Source organism: Caloenas nicobarica, chromosome 1 (assembly GCF_036013445.1).
Source record: "Caloenas nicobarica isolate bCalNic1 chromosome 1, bCalNic1.hap1, whole genome shotgun sequence".
Taxonomy (NCBI): domain Eukaryota; kingdom Metazoa; phylum Chordata; class Aves; order Columbiformes; family Columbidae; genus Caloenas; species Caloenas nicobarica.
The window spans coordinates 192,517,890-192,530,284 of record NC_088245.1 but is presented as its reverse complement, the minus strand read 5'-3'; the positions used below and the strand labels follow the sequence as shown (position 1 = coordinate 192,530,284).

Below are 12,395 nucleotides of genomic sequence, written 5' to 3'. Positions count from 1 at the left end.
AAGTCAGTAGGGACAAATGAAATTTCCCTAGGCGGGTGAGTTATGTACTCAGAGATCACAGAAGTGATCTCTGAACTATTAGTAGGCAGCTCTGAGAGCTCTTGGTAGACTGGTAAGGTCTCTAAAGACTGGAGAGACAAATTACCTATTAAAAAGAAACACAGAAAAACAACTGGGGAACAAACCAGTCAGCCTTGGATTCCCAGAGAGACTTTGGAGAAAAATCACTACACGTTCAGGTTGTAAATGTCTAAAGGACAACAAGGAGATAAGAAACAGCCATTACAGATTTAGCAGTGACAGGTCTAATTTTTTTTTTGTTCTCAGCCAGGGTAGTGGCTGAGGGGAAAAACAGGAGGTAAAATACCCTGAGTAGAAGGTAAGAGACATCTCCTCAGATATAAGTTCAGAAAATACAGTCTAGATGACAGTTCCTAAGTTTTCTGCTCCTGGATATTTTTGTTTCCACTTCTGGCACCATAACCTCAAGATGAGCTGCAAACACTACCTTGGACAACTCTGCTTGGATTAAATAATTAAAATTGGAGAATTTACTGAAAAAGTGTTATTGAAGAGCAGTTAAAATAAGAGCAGTTTGGAGGATGAGATTAGAATCCAGAAGTAATTTAATAAATTGGGGGAAAAGCCTGAAATCAATATGATAAAACATGATTGAAGGATTATACTGGGGAAAAAAACCCCACAACCCAGTGTTTGTTTAATATGGAAAGGATGGTGTGCTTGAACAGGACAGGAAAATGACAGAGCTCCTCATACTTAAGGCTGCTTAGGACACAAGAGTCATCCCTTGGAATCCATGGGGACCAAGCAGGACATGAAAGTGCACTTTAAATTTTAGAGCCTTTTAGTGAGTATCCCTTTGATCCCCAGACACAAGCTTACTTCTTGGGTTCTCTCTCCTTCTGTATCCACAATCTGACATGGCCCTTAAAGACCATCCCCTTTTCCTCTAGTCTCTGTCTTTTCCATATCCAATAACCACCTGCTTTCAAAAGTATTGTCCTGCCCTTCCCTTCTGGCCACATCTCTGCACGAGGTTCTGCCCTCCCAGCTTCTCCTGGACTCCAGCACCATTGACATTTCCTTCCAAGTCCTCTGCTGTCACCTCTGACCCGACCAGGACCACCACCACACATGGCTTCCCCTCCTGATTCCCTCCTCCAGGCTCTCAGTTAACCCCTTCAGTCCTTTCTGTGCCGAATCTGGTTCTGTCCATGGGGCACTGCTGGCCAGAGCCTTCCCACAACACTTGTGCCGTGCTGCATTCTACAGCGAAACACCTACACTGACACTTGAGATTAGACCCCAAGAGGAAACCACACTCGGAAGCTGAGCTCGGCTCTGGTAGGACGCACCTTTATGCACTAAGTGCAGACTGTGAGAGGTTACAGCCACCCTAGCTGGAGAGCTCAAAGCATCAGCCCTATTGGCAGCCCTGCATGGAAAAGTTACATCATGCCAATGTTCTCTGCATGTCCGTTTGGCAAGTCCCCCCTTCTGATACAGGCCAACATGCACGTCCTCCTCCAATCCCCTCCCAAACAGCTCTTTTCCAGCTACACCTCCCAGGACACTCACCTTAAAGGAGAGCTTGGTTTTGCTTTCAGGCTGTTTCCATATAATGAAGCTGACAACAAGGACAAGGATGGCAGCAATAATCCATACAGCCTTTATCAGAATGCTTGGCTCAAGGGCAGTGAGGATACAGCTACCCACGATAAGGAAACCTGTGAACAGACACCAAAAACTTACTGATTCTGTTTTTAGGAACAGGGAAAAAAAGCCCCCAAACCACAAGCAGGCAAAGCAGAATCTGAAAGCTCAACAAACAAAACAGCAACACGTGAAAAAGCTAACTCTAAGGAATATGCCTTTCCCCCTATATACACCCACCTCCCCATCTGTGGATTTCTTTTCAAGTCAGAAATTTAATCTGTAGATCTTCAGATATTTTGAACAGTACAAGAGCTCATTCAAATTGCAGCCAGCAGGCGAGCTTTCCCACCATGGTGGGTACAAGAACCTCCCCACTGGCTCACTGCCCACTGCTTACCAATGATGAAGGTTGAGATGTTTACCACCGAGCCAGAGAATTTGGAAGGGTCTGAATTTGGGGGACACAGTATGGCTTTGAGGGAACATTTCTCCTCTTCCTCTGGGAGAAATCCAGCCTGAGACTCACTGGTGCTCACAGACTCGTTGTTATCCGTCTCCTCTGTTGTCCTAGCCATCTGGTATGCCAAATTAGGCTGCTCTGGCTGATACCTAGGAAAAGCAAAATGAAACAAAGAGCATATTGGTTTGGTGCAGGGTGCTGCTCGTTTAAAAGCCAGACAAATAGTCATGGCTGCGCCCCAGATCACCATAGCACCGGAACAGGCACACAGAACATCTACATCCTTCTGTTTCAAGGTGAAGTACGAGGAATAACACGAGCAAATATAGTCAGCTATTATCACTTACAGCTTGGTTGTGATGTCAGTGTTTTAAACTGGACAGCGCTCTCTTGCATAAAACCTTATCATCCATGTCACCAAAACACGATGGGGTGATAGCAGTGAGGACTGGAGAAAAAAGTGGCAGAGGGACAGACAGACAGTCATAACCGGGCCATTGGGTTATCTGCAGCAGTTCAGCTCTTGTGTTTTGGCATGGAGGTGCTGCGTTAACAGCTCAGCAGATATCACACCCTGGCAGCTGCTGATCGCACCCCACAGAGACATTCCTGGTGCCCCATTCTCCTCCATCCCAGCCTCTTCTGCTGGCATGTCTGCTGCCACATAGAGAAGGAAGAGGTGAACAAAGAACAATAATTTTTTGTTGCATGTGTGGACAGCACCTCATTCAACAGAGCCCTGATGCACAACCACGTGGATCCATAAAGAAAAAACGCTCTTGCAGACTCAGTTCTTTTTCACAGAAGGTTTTGCCTGTGACTCTCAGCCACAATCCTGACTAAAGGAAAGGGCCATTTTGAAAGACATCTTAAAATCATTCCTGTGGGGATGTGTTTGTAATGAGGGCATTTGTGAAACACTGCAAATTGAGAACTACAGTGAAATCCTTGGTTCTAGCCACAGCAGGGTATTAGTAGCAGGACCTTACAGTTTTGGAAACAGTTTAGTTGCTACTTCATTAGGAGCCAACGAGGCAGTCAAACCAATGCCCAGGCTGCTACAAGACAGGCTGCCAGCTCTGCAAATCAGCGATGGGGAAAATGCCACACAATGGGTACAGCAACTTGCAAAAATAAATTAAGAAGCCATTTACAGCTGTATGGAGAAGAAAGGACTGGCAAAGCAGAGAACAAGTAAGAAGGGCAAGGAAAATCATCAAGAATTTTCAAGGGGCAGGGTGGACAGCACAGGTAGAGAGCAATGGTCAGTGCTAGCCCTTCACCTCCTGCAAGACAGTTCTTAGTTCAATGCATTTGCTGTGAGCAGGCAAAAAGCCTCCACCAGACTTTGAATAAGTAATTGAACACAAAGGTATTTTTTCAGTAACACAATCTTCAAAATACAGTCCTCATGGGTAAAGTGCTGTTGTCCCTGAGGTGCCAAGCAACGAAGATACTCAATTTTCAGCTTAGTTTAGGGAAGATACAGGAGCTCAGCACTTCTAAAAGACATGCACTAAGGCACTGATCCTACAAACACATGCTCAGCTTTTTTGCTGCTGCTAGACTTTATCTTGAATTCCCTTGAAAAGTAAGATGACCTGAAACTGTATCCCCAGTGGGAAAAAGAGTGATGACGACAAGACACAGGCATCCAGGACCACCCGTCTCTCATCCCTACATGCTGGCTTATCTCCCAGGGCATTCAGGGCTGACCACAGCAGGAGTGGCATGTACCAAGGGTTAACCAAGTTCAGAGGACCCCCTTGCAGATCCAACTAACACAATCCTCCATGAGCTTAAAGAAACAGGTTCTTCACATGCTTAGAGCTGGAGACGTTAATGGTTTTACTGGGTCTATGGAAACTATAAGGGCATCTGATTGCTGTGTGGATTTCTGTCTGTGTGGTAAAAGAGAGGCTGTTTCTACATCCATACCTCAGTACCAATACGCAGGCTGCCACCAAGGAGTAAGCCAGGAGGGTCCCAATAGACATGAGATCCACAAGATCTTTCAAGTCGAAGAGAAAGGCCATAATAGCTGCAGGAGGAGAAGGTGAGAGAGGGAAAAAGAATCAGTAACACAGCATAATATGCACATCTCAGGAGCATTAACAACGATGCAGCACATGTGCGACTGCTGCTCAGGACTCAGCTGCGGCGCTTGAGCTGTACTGAGATGGGGAGAGACAAGACTTGGTGCACGAATACCCTGAGCCTTGCAGGCTGTCCCAGCACAGCCTCACTCACTGGAACCAGAGGAACCATTTACTACAGTAAATGCCAGCCTGCTTGTCTCATACAGGTGTGTTCACCCAATTACCAGCAATGAGCAGGTGTTTAAGCCACAGCCTCATTTACGGAGTCCCCTGGTGCAGCTGCAGCATCTCTAAGGCCACCGTTATCTCCTGGAAGTAGCCTGAGGGAACAGAGGATGGGCAGCATCTCACTCCAGTGTCTTGGCTGCGGTGAAACCAGGCTTGTGCACACAGTGGGACAAAGCATCAAGGAGGGCATCTTGAGTTAGCATGCCTCGTCATGGGACTTTCCAGAAAAAAGGTACAGACTGCCATCCCTTAGGAATTACCCTGCTTATACACGCTCACCAGGCAGCCCCTGGCTCTACAGACCTTTGTACAAAAGCCTGCAGAGAAGCAAGTAAGCAGAGGACAGACACCACAGTCAGACATTCAGGCAACACCACTGGTCATATGGGAGCGCAGGGATCTTGGAGCTGAGCCTGGCCCAGCCTGGCCCTAGTGCATCGCCTGGAGCCCAACAACCAACCCAACCTTTCAGCTCAGCTGGCAAGTGCTGCCCCTGCAGCTTCATGTGCGCTCTGGTCACAGGTGCTACAGACCACTCTGAGGAGACCTGAAGGGACTGCAAAGCGCATTTTTTTTACTTTATCTGGCTCTTTTTTCCCCAGTCTGGACCCGAGGCCACCTAAAGAGGAAGATGCCAGAGAAGCAGCTGTGAGGAGGGTCCATGGGTCCCAGCGGCAGGAGCTGAGCTGCTTCACAGGAGCTCAGAGCGCACGGTGGCAGCTCAGCACCAACTCCTCACCAAACATGGCATGTTCTCGCACCGATGGCTCATCCCGCATTTGCAGCAGAAGGTAAAGAGAAAGCAGCAAGGCTCTCCTCTTTGCTGGGCACGACGATGAAGGAGGTGGCTGCGAGAAAAGGGTAAGCTGCTCGTCCTTGCCATCTGAGAGTTTTAATTCCCATACTCTTGGGGCCTGGAAGAGGGAAGGGGAGGATGGGACGGCTGCCAGCTGTGACTAAGTGATTAACAAATGCCCGTGCCACAGGGGCCATCTGCCAGTCTCCTGCTGCTCTGGCATCTTCTGCTGAGCTGCTGCCCATGGGCAGCGTGGTGTCTTCAGCCAAGCCAGGTCAACAGCCACAAGGATGCTGGGGCACCGCTGGCTGCCACCTGGCAGGGGGTTAATTATTTTTAAGGCCGGCAGAGCACCCAGGGAGCGGACATCAGCAACGAGCTCTGAGAAAGAGGGACAGGCACACAGCAAGCTATTCATACTCACCCAGCCCCTCCAAGGTATGCCCTGGGAACCCAGGGCATGCTCTGGGAAGTCCTGCTGTGTAATACTTCTGATTAATAAGTGGGCTAGAGTCAGGCAGACTTAACTGCCCCTAGGATGAGCTTATGTATCCTTCTCACACATTCGTGTAAGTCTTTGGATCTTACCTGCAATGGCCCCTGATGTCACTGTTGCAATTATTGGAGTTTTTCTCTTCTCATTGACTTTAGCCAAAAATTTAAAGAGAAGTCCATCTTCTGCCATAGCATAAATTATTCGAGGCATTGGAAACATGGAGCCAAGGAGACTAAGGACACAGAAGGGGGAAATAATCTACTTATATCACCTCCTGTTGAGCACAGCCACACAAATGAAAACAAGTTTATGGCAGTACAAACACAGAACAGGTGGTTTTCATTCATCTCAGCTTCTCCTTCAAGGGCTCCCTCTGTACACCCACATTGCTGATAGCTGGCAACTGGGGTGCAGTTCTGTGATTTTGGATACCTAAACCTAGCCCTGGTGCATGAAAAAAGGTGGATTTTCAGGTAGCAAAATCCCCATAACTTCTATAAGCCTCTGCGAGTTGCTCACCTAATTGAATATGTCTAAGTTGATCTGAAACTTAGAGAGTGCAGAAGAAGGTGACATATTCTTCCTCCAGCCTGCCCTGCCTCCCATCCAGATGACTGTACTGCAGGCAACCTGCAGACAGACAGCCCTGGACATGGTAAGCCCCACATGCTCCAGAAGATGCACCCCACACAAGTCTGCTCTCTGCTCAGCAGGCCAGGATGTCTTGCAGGAAAACCATGCTTGCCCTGCAGAGTTGCCTCCATGACTTAGTCACTGAATCCAGATCTACATTTCAGAGATCCACCTGATGGGTCTGCTGCTAAGATGGGAGTTTCTGAAGTGATACTGGTCATGTGTATCTCTGAAATCTATCACAGGGTGAAATCCTGGCTCTTTTGAAGTCAATAGCTCTGACGTCCCTAGTCCCAGCTTCTCTGCTAATCAGGACCAAGAGGAATCCAGTGAAGGCAAAGAAACAGTACACAGACCTGACATGCACCATCTTTTAAAAGAGCTGGAGATGCGTGTTTGCCTGGAGAGATGCACAAAAGAAAAGCAGTGTCTCACCTTGTAGAAAGTGCACACAAGGAACCGACAGCCACTGCATAGTTGGCTCCATCCCAACCCACATATTTAAAGGCATTGGGTAAAGGGCTATTGGTATCCAGCTTGTAGTAAGGCATCATGAGCGTCAGGGCAGCTGACACACCAAAATAAGCCACAAAACAGATGAGCAGAGATGCCACGATGCCAATAGGAATGGCCTTCTGAGGGTTTTTTACCTCCTCGCCTAGAAGAAAGAATTTGAAATATCAGCAAAACAACGAGCAAGAACTTTATCCCATCCTACGGCACGCTGGCTGGGGCTGTCCAAAGCAGTGAGGTGCTGCTTGACCATGATGCTGCTGATGAACTGCCCCATCCACTTGGCCTGCCCCAGCCTGTTTGCTCCCACTTCTGCTGCTCCGGTCACGCCTCCTGACAAATGTTTGTGGAGGCCTTGTAAAATCAGGCACAGAAACAACCTGGATTAAAAACAGCCCTTTCTCCAAAAAGGATTATTTTTGCTGCCAGCTACTCCTGCTATCCCACTGACGGTGCAGCCGCAAGAACAGTTCAATGATCACAAACGATGGCACAAAAAATTATTTTGCATTTGTAGGGCAAATATTTGGGTGACAGTTTCATTTAGCATCTCCACCAGAACTACTACACAGTGAACGAGGCACCATAAGTGCCCCATTCCAGGGAAAGGCAGACATTGTACAGCACCTGGAAATCATACGAATCTCTGAAAATCCCTCTTAAAAAAAGGACTCCCTCTAGTTTTTATGGACAGTTTTTGACAGCCAATTTGGGACAAATGTTACAAGAAACAGCTTTGAGCCTTCCTTGTCCTCCAAAGCTGCTCTTCTCTGAAAGCAAGAGTTCCTGAGGTTTGGCATTTCAGTGGGATGAACCGATAAGCAGAGAACCATACACCTGTATATCAAAGGCAGATTAACGTGCTTCTCCTCCAAGGAGAGGCTCTAGGGCTGGCTGGAGTAACGGAGTCAGCACTTCTAAGACTCCTTGAAACACGAGGCAATACTGCTTTATCTGCCTTTGTGATGATCTCCTCCTCCCATTGCTCCAGATTTGAATCCACGCAGTTCTTGCCAAATGTGAAATTAAAGATAATCTTTCCTTTCTCCAGGGAATCGGGATTCTTCTTAGCCAAGAGAAATATGACAATGCTGATGGTTTCTCTCTCAGAGGAGATCTCTGAACCTTTGGTAATAAAAACTCTCTCTTATTTTGAGGCACAGCTTTAGGCTGCAGACGACTCCCCAGCTCCCTCTTTCTCTGGCTCTTTACATATGTCAAGCCAGTGGAGCACCTTCAGTCAAAGGCACTGAAGAACCCTAATCCAGAATAACCTGTTGATTAAAAAGCATCAGATGGAGCTAGAGGTTCAAACTTCACGAGCCATACAAAATATCTTAACTTGGGCCTTCCCTGTTTGCTAATGGGTAAAAGCTGGTTGTGTTGTCTGAGGAGTCTGACCTGGTTAGTGCCATCAGTGGCCAACCATGAGACTGGGCCCTGCAGGCAAATAAGGGACAAAGCTTGTTTTGTGGGTTCTGTGGTCTAGCTGCCTGCCACAGCAGCTACAATTCAACACTCAAGCACCCTGGGACTTAGACGTACTCAGCACTTAGGAACAGCTGAGCCAAAAGTATATTTTGGGCTGCAATTCAGAGGGATGATGAATGCAGTGCCCTGAATTACTCATTATCTGTGCTGTGCAGCGTTACTGAAAGCCAATCTACCAGCAACCAGGTTCACAAGTAGAATGACAACATCTTCTCTCTTACCTGTAGTAGCAATACAGTCAAATCCCACAAAAGCATAAAAACACGTGGCTGCGCCAGAGAGGACTCCTTTCCATCCATAGGGCATAAACCCTCCGACACCATAGAGCGTTTCTTCCTGTGTGTGACTAAAAGGCACGGCAGTGGGTTAGAAGCCATCCTGCCTGGCTGGGAGTAACTAAACTATTCATGCAAAATCCAAAGTTGGAGTTTGAAGGAATACGCTCTCCCTTTCATGCACTATCATACAAATACCAGGCAAAACTGCTAAACCCTACCCCGCTGCTGAGCTTGGACTGGCCTGCAACAGCCTGGGGAATGCATAGAATAAAAATGGTTCATGGTTTGTTCCCACCACCTGTTTTTTGCAGAGGATAAAAATGTCTTGGCTAAGGAAGGAAGAAAATAGCATGAATATTAAAATTCCTCTTCTAATATTACTGCATGTATGCAGACATTCATTTAAACACAAGCTTTTGAAAAAGCACAACATGTAATTCTGAAAGCTGAAGACTGAGAAAATGTAAACCATTCACTCTTCACCTCAGATGGACTCAGATAAAGTGTAGGTGAGTTTACAGAGGGCAACGCAGGGTGCCATGACTGCCTAAAATCCACCCAATCCTCCATTCTCAACTCCAAAATTCCCTGTGCCAAGCTCATACCTCAACTGTGCTTGTGGCCCTGAGGGAGGAGAGGAGCCTACATCCCTGATGCACCAAAGGGCTCATCCAAAGTTCACTGAAGTCAACAGACAGACACCCACTGATCCCAGTGCTCTCTGGATCAGGATCCCAGATCCATGTGCCTGTGTTGAGTCAGGTGTAACATACCCTTCTGTTCAAGTGACTTATGTCACTTTTTCAGGGAAAAGCCTTTGTAAAGATGAATTAAGTCAATTAAAGTAAATCCCAAATCTGCAAATCTTATTGGGGTAAGCATCTGAACTCTCATAGAAGCTCTGTTGAGACTTAGATGAAAACTGTCCTTTTATTTGCAGAAATAGCACAAACCAAATGTGGATTGCTCTGGAAATAATGATAAAAGTAAACCCCAGTCAGATTTCACAAAAATAGTAAGTCCTACAGGTCAAAGAGCTACAGTTACACTTTGAAGCTATTGCACTAATTGCTCCTTGCATGGGAATAGCAGTAGGAAAGAAGAGGGGACCTTTCCTAAAGAAGCAATTTGTTCACAGCAGGCTGAATTTTACAGAGAGGCTCAATAAGCCAAACTTGGCCCATGCAACATTTACGAATCTCTCCAGTTTGTGCTGAACTGTGCTTCCTTGCAGGCCAGCATAAAGGGTTTAGATAGCAAGTCAGGACTGAGTTGATGTACATGGAGGTATTTAAAGACCTTCATTCTGCATTGCACAGTCTCAAGCAAAAAGGAAGAGTCTTGTAGCACTGGCAACCCTCCTAAGCTCCTTAATTTTGGTCTTGTATAGGAAGAGAGGATTTTGGTCAAGTAGCAAAATGCCACTGAAAATGGATTTGTGATATGCTTGCTGCAACACATTAAAATAATCTGCAACTTGCCTTCATTTTATTGAGGCGTTTGGGACAAGGTGTCTAAAAGGTACACAGTGCCTGAAGGATATTGCCCAAGTGTCCAAAGGAACTACAGAGCTACACTTCTCATGGCTTCAAACAGATGCCAGAGTCAGCCTTGTGTAGGCTTGAATATAAGATTGTCTAAAAAGCTCTTTCCTCTCAAATCTGGATGCTGTATCGGTCATGAGGCTGGAAACGGTCAGTTCTCCAGCACGGCTCATGGTGACACAGCTTACCCCCTACCAGTTTGCTTTCAGCAAACGCCCACCAAAACCAGCTTTGACTTCAAGGTGTTTGGCAAAGGAGGGATCCATCCTGTTCACCAGTTTTCTGAATCACTCCACAAACCCTTCTATAAAACTTCCCATCAAAAAGGCATCAATTTCAGAGCTAAGAAAAAAAGATCCAACCTACTTGTTTCCATAAATGCCATGGCTGGTGTTGTAAATGTCCTGTTCAGTCAGCTGCCAATTTTTAATAGACCCTTTCACGAAGCCGGAGACCACAACAAAGCCGAGGACGAGGATGTTGATGCAGGTGAACACTTTGTTCACCAGGGCAGATTCCTTCACGCCAAAAATTAAAAGCCCTGGGGAAACAATGGCAGAGAGGCAGTTGGGTACTTCCCTACCAGCAGCAGGCGCTGGGGCTTGCAGGGGTGGCCCAGCTACCGTCATCCTGTTCTCTGTCCACCTCATCACACTTCATTTCTCCACAAAGCCAAGTAGCTCAGGGAAGTCTGGATTAACTCACCCAGAAGGAGGACAGGGACTCCAGCCCAGACATTAATACTGCAGGATGTGACGCCTTCCCACCCAGCATGTCCATCTGGCATGAGCCCCAGGTAAAGTGCTTCGCTAACACAGCTCAGCTGCTTCCAACGCTTTCAACAACAACTCTGGTCACCTCATGATGACACCTAGACGCAGCCACAAACTCCACCCAGAGACCTGGAGAAAGCACCCCAGGTGGTTTTCCATGAAGGAACATTGTCTTAGAGATCTTGGCCACATGCAGAAGTTATGAACAACATTCAACTTTCCTTAGAAGCAGGGGAAAATATGAGAAGGGACTGAATCCAGGGGGACAGCTGCTTCTAGTGCTGAAGACAGAGAAGAAGGTGGCATCTTGGGAATCCTGCTCCCATTTAAATCAGTAGGACCTTTGCCAGTGAGCTCCGCAAGAGCAGGATTTCAGCCTGTGGTCTTAAGAGCAACCATCTGAAGAACAGTTTTACAGGCTTTGGCAACCTGCATCTCGCTGAGGCATCGCCTGGCATTCAGAACAATAAGTTCTGGTAACTTATCTTTTCTCTTCAGGTGCCTCATTTTCAAGAACCCAAACCTGTAACCCAAACCTGTGAAGCTGGCTGAGGGAAAAGGTAAAGCACTTCGCATGGGTCTGAGGGAGAAGACAAGCACGACAGGGTGTCCTTAGTGCTACTCCAAGGCACTGCAAGGAGAGGGGAGCAACCTATGGACTCACTTTTCCTTCTTTTAAAATAGGAAATAAGCTGATACAGCCACCTCAGGGAGATGTTAGACAAAACTGCATATCTGCCCAGGAAAACTTATAAGGTGCCTTGGAGAAATCTGAAGCTCACGATGGTGCAAGCAGAAATAAAACTTGTAGTGCTTATATTTGGGACAACAGCTCCTCATTCGGCAGCTTTTTTGTAGAAAGGAATGGTTTGCATTTTTTATTAAAATCCAGGGAATTTGCTCCATGCAGGGGAACAAAGATATCAGTAATCTGTATAGTTTTACACCTCAGTAGTGTTTAAGTGGAGTCCTAAATTATGTAAACTGTATCCGAGGTTAAAGACCAGATTCTAATTTGAAACTAGAGCAACTCCTATTATATACAGAGGAACAAAGAGGAAAATCTTCTCTCCCATTCAGAAGTAGTCCTAAAAACAGAGGGCTGCTATCAACTTCAGCAGCCCTCAATATAGTCCTGGATCCAAATGCAAACCCAGATGCCAAAGCATCCCTTGCTCATGAAGCTTGTCCCTGTGAGCACAGGCTACGCTGTTAGATGGTCATCCTGATCAGAGTGGGAAATGTTGAGATAACCTCGTTGGGGTGACATTGCAGCTTCTGTGTTCTGGAAACCGCAGAGGAGTACGCATGAAGCATAATTTCTTAAATTTGCCTGAACTTGGCAATGCTTTGCAAGATGCAGTTGGAGTAGAGGTTCAGAAGGGTTTTAATTTTACAAATTTTCGA

The 12,395-nt window shown here is 46.6% G+C and overlaps 1 protein-coding gene across 4 annotated transcripts in view; it reads right to left on the bottom strand.

Annotated features, from left to right (window-relative positions):
* Window positions 1-12,395, bottom strand: part of SLC7A1 (solute carrier family 7 member 1) — a 47,467-nt gene that overhangs the window by 6,990 nt on the left and 28,082 nt on the right. For all 4 annotated transcript variants that reach the window (XM_065630732.1, XM_065630742.1, XM_065630724.1 and 1 more), the window contains 7 exons: window positions 10,582-10,756; window positions 8,615-8,739; window positions 6,825-7,047; window positions 5,849-5,988; window positions 4,076-4,178; window positions 2,075-2,286; window positions 1,600-1,748 (listed from right to left, as the gene is read on the bottom strand). In XM_065630732.1, the coding sequence (XP_065486804.1) occupies window positions 1,600-1,748; window positions 2,075-2,286; window positions 4,076-4,178; window positions 5,849-5,988; window positions 6,825-7,047; window positions 8,615-8,739; window positions 10,582-10,756 (1,127 nt within the window). The remainder of the gene's footprint in view (window positions 1-1,599; window positions 1,749-2,074; window positions 2,287-4,075; window positions 4,179-5,848; window positions 5,989-6,824; window positions 7,048-8,614; window positions 8,740-10,581; window positions 10,757-12,395) is intronic.